General features: G+C 47.0%; 1 protein-coding gene across 4 annotated transcripts in view; it reads left to right on the top strand.

Annotated features, from left to right (window-relative positions):
• Positions 1-20532, top strand: part of Csmd2 (CUB and Sushi multiple domains 2) — a 560352-nt gene that overhangs the window by 364230 nt on the left and 175590 nt on the right. For all 4 annotated transcript variants that reach the window (XM_041651748.1, XM_041651747.1, XM_041651746.1 and 1 more), the window contains 4 exons: positions 3526-3852; positions 6658-6852; positions 19302-19440; positions 20250-20437. In XM_041651748.1, coding sequence (XP_041507682.1) covers positions 3526-3852; positions 6658-6852; positions 19302-19440; positions 20250-20437 — 849 coding nt within the window. The remainder of the gene's footprint in view (positions 1-3525; positions 3853-6657; positions 6853-19301; positions 19441-20249; positions 20438-20532) is intronic.

Raw genomic sequence — 20532 nt, 5'->3', positions numbered from 1 at the left:
CCCATGTCTCAGAGAAATGCCTTGCAGGTCACCCTACCCTATTTTCCCCGAGGTTCCTGAGTTGACTCAAGTTTTTATTTCCAGAGTTTGGCCAATTCAGGTGCCCGAGTTTGAGAATGGGATGGGCTTGTGAGGCATACATCCTCATATCGCCATCTTTTCAAGGTGTACGATGCTCACTGATTCAATTCAGTAAGCATTACTTGAATACCGACTGTGTGCCAGATGCTACGAGAGCCATTAAATCAGAAGTTAAAAGAATCAAGTTGGCAAGATTCCTGCTCTCGGAAGTGTCCTCTGAAGTGAAGGGGGCAAGTCTATAATACGCTGACCAAGTGACAAGGTGATTGTCAAGATAAGCTGTCACATATAACTGCTCTCAGGGTCCCAAATGGTACCCCTAATGGCTAGGGATGTAGCTCAGTAGTTGAACACTTGCCTAGCTTGTAAGGGATCCTGGGCTCACTGCACAGCAGCACTGTGGGAAAAACAATGCAAAATAGTGCCTTTGCATAGAAAGACAGAAAAGATTCAGGTGTGAGCATGGTGACAGCAGACTCGGGTGCTAGGAATTAAATTCTCACAGCAAGTCTGTTTAGAGTTCTTTAACAGACCACGTGACTGTCTCCTGTCCATCTCAAAGGTTATTACCTTTTTCTATCGTTTGTATGATGCTCCATCTGGACTTGTCCACATCTGGAGACAGCATGACTGTGTGGGGACATCCCCTGCCTAGCCTAACTTGGTGCTGACGCCATACCTGGGGTAGACAGGTAGATCTTCTGCAGATGTGAGAAGCTTCCTCCTGGTCTCCACTGGCAGACTCAGGTCCCGTGGACATTCTTTGGTTCAAAATGGGAGACAGTTGGAAGGAGTGGCTATGAGCTTCAGTCCCGGAGTCAGAATACTTCAACTGCCTAGTTGGTTGGCACTACCCTTCATGAGCTAGCGTGGCCTTGGCAACTTACCCTCTCTGTGAATTGGTGGCTTCCTTTTTAAATGAGGTTAGTAACAGTACCCACCCTGTGGGGTTCCTGGGATGGCTAAATTGGGTCTTTGATGGAAGCGCTTAGAGCAGGGTCTATACTTAGTAAATGCTCAATAATACATAATAATCACCACCATCAACATTATCTCGCACTGCCTAAAAGTGTTTTTATGCCCTTCTCTCCCCTTGGCACAGGTTCTTTCTATACTTAAGCAATAATATGATCGCGCGGATAAACTGACTGGATTTTAGCATCCAGGCTCCTTTTGCTGAGTTGAATGGGAGCGCTTCCAGAGGCGGTTAGAAATGCTCCATCTGGACTTGTCTACATCTGGAGACAGCATGACTGTGTGGGGACATCCCCTGCCTAGCCTAACTTGGTGCTGACGCCATACCTGGGGTAGACAGGTAGATCTCCTGCAGATGTGAGAAGCTTCCTCCAGGTCTCCTTTCAGAGAAGGACATGGTTGGGGCTGAAATGCCACACACGGAGCCAGGGCTTCCTCTGTGTGTTTGTTGTCTTTTAAATCTAGCAAACATGATTTTCGTTTTCAACTTGGCTTTATTCTAATTAGCAACTCAAATAGATTCATCAGGCATCAGTATTTGTGTGTGTGTGCGCGCGCGTGCGTGTGGGGAGTGTGTGTGCATGTTGGTATCTGTGTGGCGGTGTATCCGTTTGTGGGTATATGTGGGTGGGTGTGCATGCACACATGTATGTCTGTATAGAGGCCAGAGGCTAAGCTCCTGTATCTCTCTTCAGGTGCTATCCCCCTTGTTGTTCAAGGCATCTCTTCCTGGGACCTGGAGCTCACTGATTAGGCTTGGCTGCTTGATCAGCAAGCCCCAGGAGACATCCTCTCTCCACCTCCAAACACCTACCACCACCCCCAGCTTTTCATGTAGGTGCTCAGGAGGCAACTTGGGCCCTCGTGAGACACGCCCACCAACGGAGCCACCTCCCCAGTCCCTAAGTCGCAGTATCATTAACACCATGCACAAATGTCAGTGTTAAAGGGGGACTCACACAGTGGCCTGTGTTCATTATTACCTCTTTGTGGTTCTGTTTGTTTACAGTGAGCCTGCAGCCACAAAAATTAAATGTTCTTTCATTTGGAAAGAAGTCTCCCAGAAACCTACAACCCTAATACAGTTTTTATTTGGGGGCTCCTGTCCAATCTTTACCCATATATAAACAAGCATTTAATAGCTATCATCAAAGGTACACGTATAATTTTATGACCTACTATTTTACTTAAAATGATAGTTAGCGCTCTTTCCACGGGGTCATATTTATCACTTTAATGATTGCCTTCACACCGCACCACATTAAAGACTATAATTTACTTCCCTTTATTGGGCTGACATATAGGTGGTTGGCATTTTTCCTCTGTGATGGAATTATGTCACCATCAACATCTTTATCCCTGTGTCTCTTTGTCTTTTGAATTAGTTCCTAGAGATTACGGAGCTGGAGTGTGGAGTAGTCTGTGACTCTTAGAAGATCATACACTACCTCCCTGAAAGATCGCATCTTTAGTTAACAGCCCGCAATGATTGCATGCGCGCGCGCTCATGCAACCCCATTGGTGTTGGTTTTTATGGTTTGTTTTTTTTTTCTCTGTGCTTTCCCTACTGGCATGTGCTACATTTGCACAGGGATTCTACTTCCCCATCTGAATCCTCTGAGTGTACTCTTTGCTTGACTCGGGGCGGCTCCTCGAGTAATGGAGAAACTTCTGCTCGGTCCTGATATGTTCTCCATATCATAGCTACTGCGATTCTTTTCTCTCCATCCTGTCATTTTCCTTTCAAGCTTTGGTTTACTGCGTTGGTTTGCTTTCCCATGCCCTGCAGTGTTCTCCCTAAACCTCCTTGTAGGGTCTGTTAGGAATTGGCATGAGAATGACTCAAAGCTTCCGTTTGAATGGACCCTTGGGGTATAGTGGGGAGAGGCGACAGGAAATGGGCAGAGCATCTGGACTCTGTCATAGGTCCCTGTTCCTCAAAGGCTTTGGCCTCTGAAATATGGTGATCACACAGCAGTGTGGCTGGGGTTTGAAGGGGTTAGGATCCTTGTGGATCTGACATGGATTCTCTCCTATCAAAGACATTTAGAGGAAAGAGGTGGGTGTGGTCCCCTTTATTGGGAGATAGTCACCCCTGTATCATTAAGTCTACTACCATAAACCAAGTTGAGAAGGGTCAGCTTGTGCCTCTTCAAGTCTGTTTGAATGATAGTTTCTTCCCTACCACAAGGGACCAAGGACAGCAAAGCTGCCTAGGGTGGGCATATTGAAGCGAGAGAGAGAAGTCATAGATGCCTTTTGCCAAAGGGACACTTCATTGCTAAACCCAGCATGGAACCCAGCATGCCTCCCAGCTACAACCTTGCACCCAGCCAGTCCAGCCCAACCCTGGTGTCATTCATTCTTTCTCTTTCCATGAAGATGAAGATCGTCCTCCCAGGGCCGGTCCTCAGTGGCTCCTGCAAACTATGGGAGGTACCCCTAACCCCCACTGCTCTTCCATTACAGTTTCCTGCTTCTTCAACTTCACCAGCCCCTCTGGGATCGTCCTGTCTCCTAACTACCCTGAGGACTACGGCAACCATCTTCACTGCGTCTGGCTCATCCTGGCCCGGCCTGAGAGCCGCATCCACCTGGCTTTCAATGACATCGACGTGGAGCCTCAGTTTGATTTCCTAGTCATTAAAGATGGCGCCACGGCAGAGGCCCCGGTGCTAGGCACCTTCTCAGGAAATCAGCTCCCCTCCTCCATCACCAGCAGTGGCCACGTAGCCCGTCTAGAGTTCCAGACCGACCACTCCACAGGCAAGAGAGGCTTCAACATCACCTTTACCAGTAAGTGCTCCCTCTGTCACCAACATCGCCTTTACCAGTGAGTCCTCCCTCTGTCACTGGTGACTATACCTACCTCTGAGCTTCTACTGAGTGATTTAAAGTGCTCCTATGGAGGATCAGCAGTGCAGTGGGCTAGCTTCAAAGCAGGACTTGCTGCTGGGTCAGCTGATGTCCCAGCTCGTCCCACTCCTCCTAGCTCCTCCCAGCTCCTCCCAGCTCCCAGTTCCCAGGAAGAAGCATAGAGTTGTCTCCTGGGCGGGCCAACTGCTTATTTCTGGGGTGTCACAGCCTGTAAGCATTTATTTCCATAGATGTCTTCTCCCAGCTAGAAGCAGGGAGGCTCTACCGGGGAAAGCCCCTTAAGTTCTCTCGTCAGCTCCCCACCACCAAATCCCCAGATTCCCAAATGTCGCTTCCTTCTGACCACTGCCTTTCTCCATTTGGCCTTGCCCGAGTCCCCTCCCCATAACCAAAACAGAAGCCAAGGCCTTGAGCTGTGTTTCTGTGACGTTTCCCCGAGGCTTACTGCAGCTTCTCAGAAGTCATTTCTCAGTCGCTCTCATGGCCAGTATGGAAGCTGTCACCTTCATTCTCCTTCCCGAGCCTGTAGCCCAACCTGAAGCTCAGCCATGTTTTTTTTTTTTCTTGTGTCTGTGTCTCCAGATTCAGTGGACATGAGAAGTGGGTAAGACCTGAAAACGGCAAGCTTCCAGGGAGCAACAATCCATTATGAGGTCACAGGAAGCCATAAACCTGGTGAACTTGGCTGTGACTGGGAGTTATTAACCAGCTTCTTTCCACCAGGATTGGAAATTTAGGCTCTGACTCTGACTTCTACACACACGAGCGTGCGTGCGCGCACGCACACACGTACACACACTCACACGCGTGCACATATACACACATGCACGCGCGCACACATGTACACACACTCACACGCATGCACATATACACACATGCACACACTCACATGTGCACACACATGCACACACGCATGTACACACGTACACACACTCACACGCATGCACATATACACACATTCACACATACACACACGTGCACACACTCACACATGCACACACTCACACATGAACACACACACATGCACACACACACACACACTCGAGAAATGCTCTGTAGTTGCTCATCCATCTCACGCACTTTGACAGAACATTTCTCCTCCTAAGCCCAGCTGCCAGCCACCCTTTTCACAGAAGCCTTGTTCCTTGACTCCACCCACCCTTTAAAATCTAGGTGCTAGGGGATTAGCCATTTCTAACCCAAGCTGAAGCCCCATTCACCCAATTCCAGGGCAGCAGACTCACCGGAAACAATCAGCGCCCCCCCACACACCGTATCACCAGGAAGTTCCTGTCACAATGGCCTAGGGACAGAAGGAAATGGAAGGACCCTCACCCCATTTTCTATGCCTGCTGCCCTAGCACTGATGGTCCTGGCCTTTAGCTTCTCTGTCCTCAAACCCATTTTCCATGAGGCCATGGGCTCTAGAATGGAGCACGTTCTTTATTCATCTTCCCATGCCCTTGCAAGCTCTCAGCTGTAGGAAAGAGCACCAAATCATTGCTGCATAGGTGTGCACACATGCATGCAGAGATGTGTGCGCACACGTGTACATATATGTCACTAGTAGGGTTTTGACTTTCAAGCCCCAAGCTCCACTCGTCTCAGCTCTCAGTGTCAACTTCATGGCCGTAGTTCCTAAAGCAGGCAAGGGGGAGATGGAGTCCAGGCTAACCCTCATGTTTCGCAGAGAAGGGTGTGGCGACTCAGCCATGCTTGTGTTAAACCAACAGTCTTCATGTCCGCTCACACGTGGCGATGGAGCCTGTCTCCATCCTTGGTATAGCGGGGGGCATATACGGGGCCTGGCATCCCAGGCATCATCCCAGGAATGTTCTTGGTTGAGCTAGTAGGGGAAAAGGATATCCTTTCCTGCTGGGAAGGGCAGTCCCTTGGAGGATGGGGACTCATGCTCAAGAAATACACAGTCACCAAACCCTCAGCCACGGTGTTCTCATCAACCTTCAGAATGACCCTCATTGACCCGGTCAGAGATGTGCATGATCCATTTTATAGGTCAGGAAACTGAGGTGTAGAACCTTGGTAAACGTGGCCCAGGACCACATGCTAATAAGGGGCAATGTTCAGTGCCACGCGCAGTGCCTGTCTCTCTTTCTCGGCTCACTCACCCCATTATCAGTTACCTGGCAGAAGGAGAAGCCACCCTGGCATTCAGTAAGGACATAAAGGCAATGGCTTCAGACAAGGCTAATTCCAGGGCATCTACTTCATGATGTCTGGCTTCTATTAGTGTCACAGGACTGGGACCCATCTACCCCGCACCATCTGTGGTCCCTTAGCTATCTGAAGCGTGGAGTGGATTTGACATTGAAAAGACAGATCTGCCACTTAGCCACATGGAACCTCAGTTTCCCCTCTGGTAAAGGAGGGTAATCCTATCTCCGTGATGGAATTTTGATGTGATACGATTAGCCACCATGAGAAACACGGCTCACCACCTGATCTGTCAGCATTTCTTAGAATGAAGCGCTCACACAGGCTGAAGTTCAAGTTTATCATGGGCCTGCTTTGTGGCCAACGGATTCTGTGTCTCATAACCACAGGGTCCCAGGTTCTGGAACACCTAGCATCCCTCCCAGCATGGCAAGTTCTTGGGGAAGCCACGGAGTTCTGAGGCTATTGGCAGCTCATTTTTCTTTGTCGGTTTATATGTGTGATCCCCCCACATCTAATCTGTGCCTGGTTCTTCACCCCCTTCCTCAGCCTTCCGACACAACGAGTGCCCAGATCCTGGCGTTCCAGTAAACGGCAAGAGGTTTGGTGACAGCCTGCAGCTGGGCAGCTCCATCTCCTTCCTGTGTGACGAAGGCTTTCTCGGGACACAGGGCTCGGAGACCATCACCTGTGTTCTGAAGGAGGGCAGCGTGGTGTGGAACAGTGCCGTGCTGCGTTGTGAAGGTGAGTGCCCCTGGGCTATGACAGCGGCTGTCATCCCGAAGGCTAAGGAGATTGAGTGAGGGGCTCCAGTCACCATGGTCCATCTCTGCGTCCATCTGCCTTCTCCTCCAGTGACCCAGGGCCTTTCCTTGCCCTCCTACTGGGGTGAAAGGCCTGACGGGAATGCTTTGTCTGAGAATTTAAACTGTAACCAGAAGCTACACAGGACAAACTGCTTCTGGGATGTCAGTCACCAAAGAGTGTCTTCTATCGACTGTGAGGACCTGGGTTTCTACTTCCTGTCCCGATGAGTCCACAGTCCCACACACAGGGATGCCGGCAATCCAAGTTTTCCATCTCCAGGCCGCCTGTTGTCCTTTCCTGCATGTGTTCATTCCTCTCATTTCTGGCCTCTCCCTGCTCCACCAGCTGTGCCCTTTAACCGCTACCTCGATATCCTATGGTCACTCTCCAGGTGATGGAGGACAGACCACCTGGAAGTCACGTGACTCTCAGGGAGTGTCAGGCTCACTACAGCATCCGCCCAGCCCTACCTTGTGTCTCAGGGCAGTTTTGGAACTTCCCAGACAAGCATTTGATTCAGCAGACAGCAGATTTCAAACACAGGGTGTCTCCTGAGGACAGGGCTCATGTCGAATCTGTGTACCACACACAGGTCCTGGCCCAGATCAGTGATCTGTGAGACTCTCTATAGACAGATGCTGCATGTCCCAAAGGTACATTTAGGGCGGTCGTGCTGTTTGAATAGGCAGGGGCTGTAGTTTTGTCTGTCTCGGTAATAGACAAAGGACGGAGACCTGTGAGACCCGCCTTAGACCCAGATCCCACCCCATAAGTGAGAGGCCCCAGGAGGATAAGGAGGGGAGGGCTCTTGAGCGGGCTTTGCCGCCCAGCTGCAGGTGTGAGATAGGAAGGACCATTCGGAGGCCTCTGGATGAGCCAGCCGGTTTTCCTCTGGCGCCTCTAGTGTTTCAACTGGGAAACAGAAAAGAGATGAGAGGATGACAAAAGATAGGCGTCTTTCAAGGGTCACACAAGCATAAACAAGCGCTGTGCTCCCGTTGGTGCTGAAGCTCCACAGTTAAGACCATCCCGGCAGAGTGTCCAACAGCCGCGCAACACTCAGTTAATGCTGCTTGTTGAATGAACGAGTGAATGAATGAATGATTCCTTAGCCTCACATACACCTTCCATGAGCAGTGTGTCACAGGCAGACCTACTCTTTCCACCAATAGCCAACCAGTCAGGTCACACTGGGGAAGCTACATGGCCCTTCTGTGGCTCAGTTTTTCCATCTGTAAAAGGCAGGTGTTTCAAGAACCTCCCAGCCGAGTTGCTGTAGGCATGACTGGCAGACAGAGAACCCTCAGTATGTATGGCGGTTGATAGTATTTGAACTTGATTTTAACCATTTCTTCATCAGGCCAATCAGATCAGAGGGAGAGGTTATATGTCTGAGAACAGCAAAGTTAAAAATCTCAGAGCAGGAGAGAAGCAAGGCCCAGGAGCCCGCCCTCACCACCTTGCTTCCTCCTCCCGTTTGTGCCTGGCGAGGACCAGCTTCTTGATCAGCATCTTTGTCTTGCTCTTTTCTGTGTATTTTTTTTAATTAAGTATCCCCACCTGGTGGACAATTAAATGAAGACACTAATGGCCTTTTAGGCACTCTTAATATATTCTGAGAGCCACTCCTGTTTAGAGAGACTGTAATAGGACAAGGTAAGAGGGAAATGGCTTCTAAATTCGGAAAGACTGTCACCTGCAGATCTGAAGGCAGGAGGGGACAGAGGTTTTCTTAAAGGGCCAGAGAGGGAATATTTTCAACCTCTCTACTCCACTCTGTTGCTGCCTCTCAAAGGCAGCCAGGGGCCTCACCTGCATGGCTAAGCTGGGAGTAGCCAACAGCAGTGTTTGTAGTTGGGTGTGTTGAAAGTCAGAAATGTCCTAAGGAAGGTTTCCAGATGTAGGCAGCTGCTTTCCAGCTGTGCCTGGATGTCCTGCATGTTCTTCTCTTCATCAGGAGAACAAAATCACATGCCCTTCTGTGACAGGTGTTGGCACATGTCACCGAATTGCAGCCTAGCACCAGCCCCTAGGAGCAGGGAGAGTATTGGCCTTCCTGATGGCCAAGAAGACAGGTCACCTACCCAGCATCCTCCCAGCCTGTGAGCAATGGCGCCAGGATTTACACCCAGATCCTGGGCTGCCCTTTTAGGTTATATCGCTGCAGAGATGGTAATATCAAACGTCTTCATGAAAGACCTCAAAGTTTTCCCGCCGAGAACAAAAGGCAGGTTTTCTACTTCTCACATCCCAGTAGGAAATTAAAACGAAAGGAAGCATATTGCCTGTCGCCCAAGACAAGTCTCAGAAAGTGGGAGCATAAAGAAATGACAGTAGTGAGACAGATGTATCGGTTATGACAATGGAGGTAATTTAAGTCCCCATTAAAAACAAAGACTCTCAAACTGGACCCAGGAAAACACTCAGGCTCACAGAATTACATTGGGGAAGAAAGAGAGCGGTGAGCTCTAATGAGCGCCTTCATATGTCAGTCTTTAAAGGAGCCTGTCATGAAACTTTCAAACCATGTCCATGTGCAATTTTTTTTTAAAGTTCAAAAAAAGTAAAGTTCATTTCCCGTGGGAAAACTGTTTAAGAGTTCAGAGCAGCAGCTGGGGAGATGTCTCAGGCAGTAAACTGCTTGCCACATAGGCAGGACCTGAGTTCGAATCCCCAACACTCGTGACACAAGCTGGGCCTTGGACGTGGAGGCCTCCTGTCCAAGCAGCTTGGCTTACAACCAGTATCTCATCCCTTTGCGGATGTTGGTTGAGCATCTTCTGTGTGTCAGGCACTAGGGTAGGCTCAGGAGCTCGCCTCTCTTCTGTTACTGAGCCTGTACCACCTAATCAAGGCAGGACCCTCCCTTCCCTTTCAGCCTCAAACCCAAACCCTTAGCCAACTCTGCTTGGGTTAAGTGCCCACTTGTTACCACCACCACCATGCTGCTCTGGGATCAACTTCCAGCGTGCTGTTGCATCCCTAAGAAAAGCCTGATATGTTTTACTAATCGTCTCTAATAGGTAAAAGCACACCTATATACGAATTTAAAGTGCCTCTCTAGTTCATGCATCCGAATGGACAGACAGGTCTCAAGTCGTTTATTAATCTCTAGTGGTTTATTTCTTCCTCCTGTGATTTCTGTTTAAATTGAATTGTTCATCACAAGACATCTCTTCCATTCCGAATTTGTCTGTGTGAGAAGGTATGCGCAGGTGTGTATGTGTGTCCGCAAATGCACATATGTACAAGAGGGTGCATGTCTGCAGATGTGTGTGCATGTTCATACACACACATGTAGACAAGAGGACAGCCTCAAGTATGCCTCGGGAGCTATTTGCCTTGCTTTTCATTGTTGTTTTCATTTGTTTGTTTGTTTGTTTGGACTGTCTCTCACTGGGAGTCTCTCACACACCAGAGGTCCGATGTTATTTCTCAGAAGCTGTCCACCCGTTTTACCAGACAGAATCTCTTACTGGAACCTGTGGCTTACCAATTAAGCCGGGTTAGCTGGGCAACAGAGTCCCGGTAATCCACCCATCTTTTGGCATGTGTGCTGGGACTTGAACTCAAGTCCTCAGGCTTACACAGCAAGCACTCTACCGCCTGAGCTGTCTCTCAGCCCCTTGAATCCTGAATTCTGCTGATCACTTCCCTGAGTGGCTGCTTAACACAGCCCTCTCTCTCTTGTACTTCTTTAATTGGCACGAAGATCTAGACACTTAATCAGACTTGGATTCCTTTTTCATTTTTTTAATTGCCAGACCATTTAATAGGCAGGGCTTTGTAGCTCCATCAAAGGCGCACGATGTCCTGTTGCCTCTCTTTGGGGCATTAGGAGCTGTCTGTGATCCCAGCCTGGAGACTGTGACATGGTGACACTTCATTTGTTTCATCTTTAGTAAGCTCAACTACTTGAAGAAAACGTGTCTTATGCTAAGATATAGTTCAAAAAGGGGGGATCGGGGAAACAATTATTTTCTTTTATATATTTTTATTTACATATTAATGAATGGACTTCCTAACATCTTCCAAAGTTGGTTCACTTTAAACGTCGTTAGAGGTCAATGGACGTACATTCATCTTGTCTATTTACAGCTCCTTTTCGAGCTGATGTCCACATTGTCCTCCTGGCTAGCAGCAGCCCTTTGAGGATGGTTTTTCATGGACATTTTCCGCCCCTGACCTAGAATCGGTTGTTTCTCTAAGGTGCCATTTAGTGCAAATTGATGTTTAAGAACCTAGAGTACTAAGAGGGCCTATTACTATTGACTCGCCCCGTGTGTGTAAGCCTTTTCAGTGAAAGCAGCGGAAAAATGCTTTTTCGAAGAAAATGCATGCAGGTTCATTTCATTTCAAACGAAGAAGCTTTTATCCGCTAACCTTATCTTCCTTGATACCATCCTCACCTGTCTTTTCACTCTTGCTCAAAACTACAAGCCCCACACAACACCATCATGACTTTCGTGTGGCGGCGATGCCTCTCCAGGAGTCTCAGAATAGTAAAGACAGAGATACCAACATAACACGCTTTACCAAAACGTCATCACCACCATCATCACCCCATTCTTTTCTTGTTTTGTTTGGTTTTGTTTGTTTTTGTTTTTCAAGACAGGGTTTCTCAGTAGCTGTGGAGCCTGTCCTGGAACTCGCTGTGTAGACTAGGCTGTCCTCGAACTCACAGAGATCCGCTTGCTTCTGCCTCCCAAGCACTGGGATTAAAGGCGTGCCCCACCACCGCCTGGCTATCACCTCGTTCTTTATATTATTTCCTCACAGGGATGGGCTATCAAATTACTACTGTTTGGAATCTCTTTAGGTTCTTATACATAAATATGCAGTGTAGTATTGTATTCAGTTTAAGTTTTTAGAAACTGCACATCAAATTTAAGCATTTTAGTCATGCAAAGTGATGACATAGTTCCAGAGTCAAATCTGTCAAAAAAAAACTGGGGAAAGTGAAGCTCTGAGTGTGTCCCTGCTACCCATGGGGGATGCCCCAGATTCCTGATTTACTTGTTCATCGATTGTTCGTCTGAATGGGTACTAACACTTTAGTACTAATTTTACTTTTTTTAAAGTTTTGTTTTTACTTTTCAATTGTGTGTGTGTGGTTATTTGTATATGAGTGCAGCTACCTGTAGAGGCCACTGGAGCTGGAGCTGCAGGTGACTGTGAACTGGGCCGCCCCACCTCCTTGGATGCTGGAAACTGACCTCGGGTCTCTCAGGTCTCCTGTAAGAGCAGTACTTGCTCTTAACCACGGAGCCATCTCTCTAGCCTCTTATTAGCTTTCATGTTAGTTCTTCTTTAGATAAACAGAACCAAGGGCATGCACCTGCACACTGAGACACACTCCATACATTTAGTCAAAAAAAAAATATCCAACAACAAATTCTTTAAAAGTTAAATTAATATTAAAGTGTTAGTACTCGCTCAGATGAGGCATAAAGAAAATATGATGCTATTTCTCTAAGTGATGTTCAGAAGTTGAACTCTTAAAGAGACATTGCATCTAGGACTCCTCCTGTCTAGATCCTGCCGGCCATGGGCCACTCTGAAAAATGCAAGTAACAAAATACAGAACCGAATAGAGAGGTCAGTTGGCCCCCATATGTGCACAAGAAGAAATTAACCATCTAAAGCAGTGTAATAGAACAGAGAAAAACCAGAACGTGGGGGGCCATCAGAGGAAAGAATTAAACTCCCCTCTGGAGATTTGAGACAGCACTGTTTACCCATCTACAGCCCAGGGCATGCAACTTCGCCTTTGGTCTGTGACTTCCTGGAACTTGAACAAGCAGGTCAACATCCAGCAGCCAGAGAGGCGGGGCCTGGGACGAATAAGAACCCAGACTCCCTGTCTGCTTGAGACCTCTGGGGGCACAGCAGCAGGCACTTCCCACCCACCTCTGAGCCCTCATGCATGCGCCGAAGGAACTTCTTCAGTGAGATGATGGGTGGGTTTTGAAAACCAGAGTTAGAGAAGCGATAATACATCTGTGTGATTTAGTTCTCGGTGTTTTATATAGACGCCATCTAATTACTTAGTTTCTCTAAGCCTCCACTCACAGAAATCAGAGCAATAATCCCCTTCTATAGAATGAGGGTAATAACATATGTGCCTTGTTGCTTTGCCGTTTTCACAAGGATAATCCACATTAAGCCCCGACACCCGGCAAGCGCTGGGTACCCTCCAGCTCCTTTCTGTCTGTATGACAGTAGTGTGCTCTGTGCTGCGGGAGGATTTGGAGACAGAGGTCTTCAGGTTAAATCTCAGCTCTGACTTCATTAACTTAATGGCCTTTATCGAGGGTCTTAACCCACTTGGCCTTGCTTACCTCCTCTGTAAAACTGGGATAACAACTTTATTAACCTGCATTTGGGTGACATGTTAAAGCAACCCAATGAGTAAGTGATCCGGAGGCAATGACACTCTTCTGTTGTCATTGCTGTTGTTATCTTCTGTGTTAAATTCCTAATATACTTCTCTATTAAGAATGTCTGGGCTGGGGATAGAGAGATGGCTCAGTGGTTAAGAGCACTTATTGCTGTTCCAGAGGACCCAGGTTCAAGTCCTGACTTCCCCATAGCTGCTCACAACCACCTGTAACTCCAGTTCTGGGAGACGTGACCCTCTCTTCTGGCTTGTTCAGGCACTAGGTACACACATGATGCACTGAAAGGCTGGCTAAACACTCATACATGTAAAATAGTCAAATAAAATACAGTATGTTTAGACAAAGAATCCCTGGGCTGAGGATACATCTCAGCCAGTATAAACCTTGCCTAGCATGTGCAAATCCCTGTGTTCAGTCCCTTGCACTGTGTAAGCTAGATGTGGGGGCGCTGACCTGTAACCCCAGCACTCTGGAGATGGAGGCAGAATCAGTCATCTTTGGCTACTTTGTGAGTTTGGAGCCATCTTGTATAGCCCGAGGCTCTTTAATCGTTTCCTGGCTGCCCAGACCCAATATAATCACACAGAAACTAATTAATTACAATACTGTTTGGCCAATAGCTTAAGTGTATTTCTAGATAGCTCTTACACCTTAAATTAACTGGCTCTATTATTTTATATTTTACCACAAGGCTCGTGGTTTACCAGTGCCAGGGGCACACAGGCATCTTTGTCCTCCAGCGGCTACATGGCATCCCTCTGACTCTGCCTACTCTCTCTCTACATTTCTGATTGAAATTTCGGACCTTGCTTTATTCTGTTAAGCCATTGGCCAAAGACAGATTCTTTATTAACCAATGACAATAAAACATATTCACAGCATACAGAGGGGAATCCCAAATCAGCTCCCCATTTCTGTCTAAATAAAAAAGAAGATTTTAACTTTAACATCGTTAAATTACATACACCAAAATAAGTATCTAGAAAGAATTACAGTCAGAATATTAGTCCAGTTACATTTGTCAAATTAAGGAAAATACTCTATCATCTATCCTATCTTTGAAATTCTAAAGCTTTATACCTACTCTATCTTTTATCATAACTAAGGAAAAGTATAATTATAACTATCTATTCTTCAGTTCCATCAAAGACTCTAGAAAAAAATATTACCTAAGTAAACAGAAAGTGTATTGTAAACAGCTTCTAAAACTCTAGAATAGACAGAAACATCTCACTGCCTGGAGAGTTACCCGAAGTTCTTCTGTAATGTTGGAACATCCATCTTCAGCCTACAGGCCCATAGTATCTGGAAGACTTTTTTGCTAAGAAGGAAATTTCAAAGACAGTTCCACCCCTATTGGCAGTTTGTCAGTCACTTTCTTCTTTATCCTGCAGAATGTCTGGCAGAGTCTTTAGTGAAGCAGGAACTCTGAACAACTGTCTCAACTTCTTTTTTTTTTATTTTTTATTTTTTGGTTTTGGGAGACAGGGTTTCCCTGTGTAACAGTCCTAGCTGTTCTGGAACTAGCTCTTGTAGACCAGGCTGGCCTCGAACTCCCGAGTGCTGGGATTAAAGGTGTGCACCACCACCACCCGTCCTGTCTCACCTTCTTTAAGTAACTTCAGCAGTCATTTTTCTGTGGGTCCTACATGTCCAGTTCATACAGCACACCATCAAGCAGTCCAGGCAAGAACAGTTTTTTACCCAAATGGCTAACAAACTCCATAAGGAGCCTCTTTGATGCCCATCTTCCTCTTGAAATAATTGGTGCTGCCAGGAGCAGAAGTGTCTCGTCATAAAAAGTTCTAAGTTCTTAAAACATTTAAAATGTCATATTCTGTTAGTCTTTGAAAGGTCTGAAGAATACCTATCTAACTGAAATATATCTCTGTATATCTAGAAAACCTAACTAACTTGACTACAAGCTCGAATATTATAAATGACTATCTATTAACCTGTATTTCTTAATTATACATTATATCTTTAACTGAGCTGCACAAACCATGACACCTTAATCAAGAGCAGAAATACACATATAAAAAATTGACCTTAAATTGTTTCAATAAAGCAAGATCCATACCAATGCAAAGTATTCATCTTTATAGCATGTTCTCCTTTAAATGTAAACAAACATTTATAACAATCATTTAGGGAACTTGGGCACAGTTCTCTCCAAACTGCTTCCTGCTTTTTGTTGGGCGAAGTATATGTTTGGGGTTCATGGAGACTTTTTGGGAGTGTCTTGATCCTTCAAACCACATTAGTCTGGAGGGAATCTATAGGTTCTCATCCTCTGTGGAAACAAAAGCAGAACCTCTTTCCCAAAGCAACATATCCTTAGATCCAAATTTTGAAGTCAAGATACCTTTAAAGTATATATTTTTGTACAATGAAGTGTCTCTCTGTACTTAGCTCATTCATAGTCAAAAAAGTCAAAGAAAACGTAATAATATACATAATCCAGACTCTGTGTATTTCCCATTTTTACACGGCTTATTTTTCTTTACTCCTTTAATCTATTACTGTCTATGCTCTGTCTCTTTAAATATTTTTGTTTTATTTTTTAAAAACCATTTACCTCCTTTTATAACTGTCTATATTCTTCTCTCTCTCTTTCTCTCTCTCTCTCAAGCATATGTACATTTAACCAAAATTGCCATTTAGAGGTCTTTTCTGTCTATATTTGTCTTTAGTGCATATCTGTAATAATTTTCTGACAAGGACTGCTTCTTAAAATGTAAAGCAGCTTGGCTAGGACTAAGGCTGTTTTGCCTTTTGGCTAGGCCCAGTACAACATGGCGGAGGTCCATTCACTGCCTCTGAGACTGCCAGGTGGGAGCCGTCCTCACTACCTCAACTCTGGGTAGCACCATGCAGAATATAAACCCTTTTTATCTGAGTAAAAGCTAAATCTGTCTTGCAGTACACTGCGGTGGGGATCTGCCATGCTCTCCTGCCTGTGCACACCTAGCAGACCCGATCCGGCCACTTGCCCAGGCTGGGGTGCTGAGCAGCAAGCATGCTCTCTGCTACTTTCCTCTTAACCCCGAGCGGGCATACAAACACCAAACCTGAAGTGTGTGACTTGCCACAATGGTTAGCTCCAGTCATTTGGGTGCTATTCTATAGATGGATGCTGCTTGTTTTTTTCCGGCTGCCCAGAACTGAAATAATCACACAGAAATTATGTTAATTGCAATACTTCTTGGCCAATGACTCTAGTGTATTTCTAGATAGTTCTTCCACCTTAAATTAACCCATTTCTATTAATCAGTGTATCGCCACATGAATGTGGCCTACCAGTAAGGTTCCATCTGGTGTCCAGCATCTGTCTTCTGCAGCGGCTACATGGTGTAGGAGGTCCTTCTGTCTATGTGTTACTTTCACTGGTTAATGAATAAAGAAACTACCTTGACCTAGTTGATAGGGCAAAACTTAGGCGGGGAAGTCAGAATTGAATTCTGGGAGGAAGAAAGCAGAGGGAGAGAGATGCCATGGAGCCGCCAGAGATAGACATGCTGAATGTTTCCCAGTAAACCACTGCCATGTGGCGATATACAGATCAATAGAAATGGGTTAAATCAAGATGTGAGAGTTAGCCAATAAGAGGCTAGAGATAATGGGCCAAGCAGTGATTTAATTAATACAATTTCTGTGTGGTTATTTCAGGGCTAAGCTAGCCGGGCAGCCAGGACGAACAAGCCGGCCTCCCTCCTCCTTACAACAACATGGCTTTTCCCTGACTCTGCCTTCTTTCCTCCTCTGTCTGCTTGGAATTCCCACTTTTCTCTGTTCTGTTTAACCACTGTCCTAAACAGCTTTATTCATTAACCAATAAAAGCAACATATATGCAGAAGGACTTCCCATACCATTTCCCGTTTTCTGTTCAAATAAAAGACCCTGTATCTATAAAGGAAGGATAGGAGGGAAAGAGAAAGGGAGGAAAGAAGGAAAGAAAGAAGGAGAAAAGCGAAAAAATTAAGCAGCAACTCAGATTATATTCCAGAAGCTTCTAGAATTGAGAGAATGAGGAACATCTGACTGGATTTTACAAAGGCAATGACCTGCAGGCATCTAGAAGAATTTGAAAAGCAAAAGTGCCCCTCTCTCTCCACCTCCATCCTGTTCAGGAAGTTTTTGCCCACCAGTAGGTCTGCAGTCACAGTCTAGAGGAAGCTGGGGTTCTTTTTTTTTTTTTTTTTTTTTTGGTTTTTTCGAGACAGGGTTTCTCTGTGGTTTTGGAGCCTGTCCTGGAACTAGCTCTTGTAGACCAGGCTGGTCTCGAACTCACAGAGATCCACCTGCCTCTGCCTCCCGAGTGCTGGGATTAAAGGCGTGCGCCACCACCGCCCGGCTAAGCTGGGGTTCTTTAGAGCACAACGGTTTCTTAGTTTGTGGTGTTTGCTTCTGTGTCTTTGTCCAAGCTCAGGCCAGTCACTCATCCTCCATGAGCTTCAATGTCCTATGACAATCACAGCACCAGCCTCACAGTGGGGTTTCTGAGGAGCATGGTCGTGTGTGTGTGTATGTGGAAATATATGACGTGGCATGAGCACTCAGATCCATGACAGTGGCCATGACAATGACGTCAGCGTTAGTGTGGCAATGTATGGTTCCCATCCCCTGGAAGCTTGGGCAAGTATTAGGGGCCTACATTAGACCATTAGCAGCCCCCATGCCAACAGCCCCCAGATGGGGCTGAAGACCATTTAAGCTAAATGTTTGAATTACTTGTTTACTTGCTGTGACAAAACACCTGAAAGCAACTTCAGGAAGGAGAGGTCCAGTCTGACTGATGGCGGTAAAGTCAAGGCTGCTAGAGCTGGAGGCAGCTGGCCATGCCGCATCCTCAGGCAGGAAGCAGAGGAGATTAATGCTGCTACTCAGCTCTCATTCTTGTTTTAGCTAGTCCCTGGCATGGTGTGGCACACACTTAGGGTGATTATTCCCCCCCCCCCTCAGTTAACCTCCTGTAGAAATTTCCTTACAGACATCCCCAAAGGTTTGTCTTCTAGATGAAATCAGGGTGACTGTTGAATTTAGCCACCACAATGCTTAACATAGCTCCCACATGAGACCACTCCTCAGAGTTATTTAAAGGCCTGGGTGGGTGGTGGGTTCCCATCTTGACGGTTGTTTTCCCAGTCACAGAAGCAGGAAGAGGAAACTTTCGAAACCACCTGCTTTGAACATTTCCACATGGATAAGACAGGCATCACTCACGCTCTCCTCTTATTGGTCAAAGCAGCCTCGTGACTTTAGCACAACAGGGGTAGACTGTGAAACCCACCATGTTTCCTGAAGGAAGAGGATGGAAATGCTCTGATGACCATTGCACAGGCCAAGAGGCTAGGGCATGGTGTTTGGAAGAAGACTCATGGGGAGGAGTCTAAGCAGGAGGCGGTGGCATGCTTCGTGAGAACAGAGCCAGCCGGAGGGTATCTTGCAGAGTCACCCGCCCCAGACTGCATTCATCCATCCTCGTATCCCTTCTCTTACCCATCACCGAAGAACCATGGAGGGACAGTTGTGTATCAGATGCTCTGATAAATACTGGGCATCCCTGTTGGAGAAGGCAAGGAGCATGGTACCCATAACGTGGTGAGACACAGCGCTGCCCTGAGCTGACCCCAAGTCTAGTCCCCAGCTCCCCAGTGTTGATGGGAGGAAGTGGATGGAGCGAATGCCTCTGCCTCAGGCCTGACAGTTGAGGGGAGAACAAAGAAAAAGGCAGCGTGATCCAAATATTAGCCCCACTGGAATGGCAAACAGACTTGGCTTTTTATAAACCTGCAAATGATGTAACCGGTCACATCTATAAGGGTCCCAGTCGACAAAGCTCACAGTTCAGACTTTATGTAATTTTCCATTTAAAAAAAGCAAAACAAGTCCTTGTTGGCTGACACAGTTTATAGAGAGGGGTTTTGTTCATTTGTTCATGTGTTTATCTCTCAACACATCTGCTTTTCTCCCTCTGCCCCCAGCTCCCTGTGGTGGTCACCTGACTTCCCCCAGCGGGACCATCCTCTCTCCAGGCTGGCCTGGCTTCTACAAGGATGCCCTGAGCTGTGCCTGGGTGATAGAAGCTCAGCCCGGATACCCCATCAAAATCACATTTGACAGGTGCCTGGGGGAGGGGTGGCCTGGATGACGGCCACCCTGTCACAGAGTTGTCTGGAGGAGGGTGGCACCCGTGCTAAAAGATCAGGGGAGGACGTGGGTGGGGACAGAGCTCACAGACTTTACCCTTAAGTTTGCTTGATTCATTGGGAGTCTACGGCTGGGGAGCAAAAGAAAAGTGGGTGATCACCTGGGCCCCTAGAGCCCTTTTGTCTACTATGCCCTTAAAGAGAGATAGCAGGTAGACACCATTAGAAACCAAAGACACGTGGCATCTGAGGACCAGACCCACACATCCTCAGCATGGGAAGGAGGGCTTCCCAATCTCTGTCCTAAATCCTGCTCAAATGTCCCACTCCCAGGCTCTACGTAGGCCCCTTGATGGGAGAGCAGCTCCCGTATATGAACCTAGACTTCCTCCAGATGGGGCATCAGTGGCATGAACTCCATGGTCTGCGAACTGTCCTGTGAAGGTTGGCAGAGGAAGCATGGTGTGCTCCGTGGGGCACTTGCCCACACGTGACCTACTCTGCTTTGCTTTGGGTGGACGCCCGGCCTAGAACATTGTCTCTGGGTCTTAAGATGGATCCTGCTCCCTGTTCTAGAGAGGACTGGGTGTGTACTTCCTAGAGTAGAAGGAAGAAGAGAGTAAACTACAGTAGAGAAAGTTCCTTCCCCGCGATTAGTAAATCTATGCAAATTACATTAAAATATCCTCGCTGTGGAAGTCTGGTTGTCCAGAGCCCTGGGGAAGCAGGGCAAGTGGTACACTTTGGGGTTCTTAAAACATGGCCATTGGCATCGTTTGGTAGGTTTAAAACCGAGGTCAACTATGACACCCTGGAAGTGCGAGATGGGCGGACATATTCAGCACCTTTGATCGGAGTTTACCACGGGACCCAGGTGCCCCAGTTCCTCATCAGCACCAGCAACTACCTCTATCTCCTCTTCTCCACTGACAAGAGTCACTCAGACATCGGCTTCCAGCTCCGCTATGAGAGTGAGTCTCAGGGGGTGGTGCCAAGAGGTAGACATCCAGGCTGGCCGGGGTGGGTGGAAACCCCCTGACTATGCTCTGCCATGGGCCCAGTCCCC

This window comes from Microtus oregoni, unplaced genomic scaffold, assembly GCF_018167655.1.
Source record: "Microtus oregoni isolate MIOR12 unplaced genomic scaffold, Mior012 000005F_ref0000423, whole genome shotgun sequence".
NCBI lineage: Eukaryota > Metazoa > Chordata > Mammalia > Rodentia > Cricetidae > Microtus > Microtus oregoni.
The sequence above is the reverse complement of the archived record's forward strand: the minus strand, read 5'-3'. Positions and strand labels throughout refer to the sequence as shown.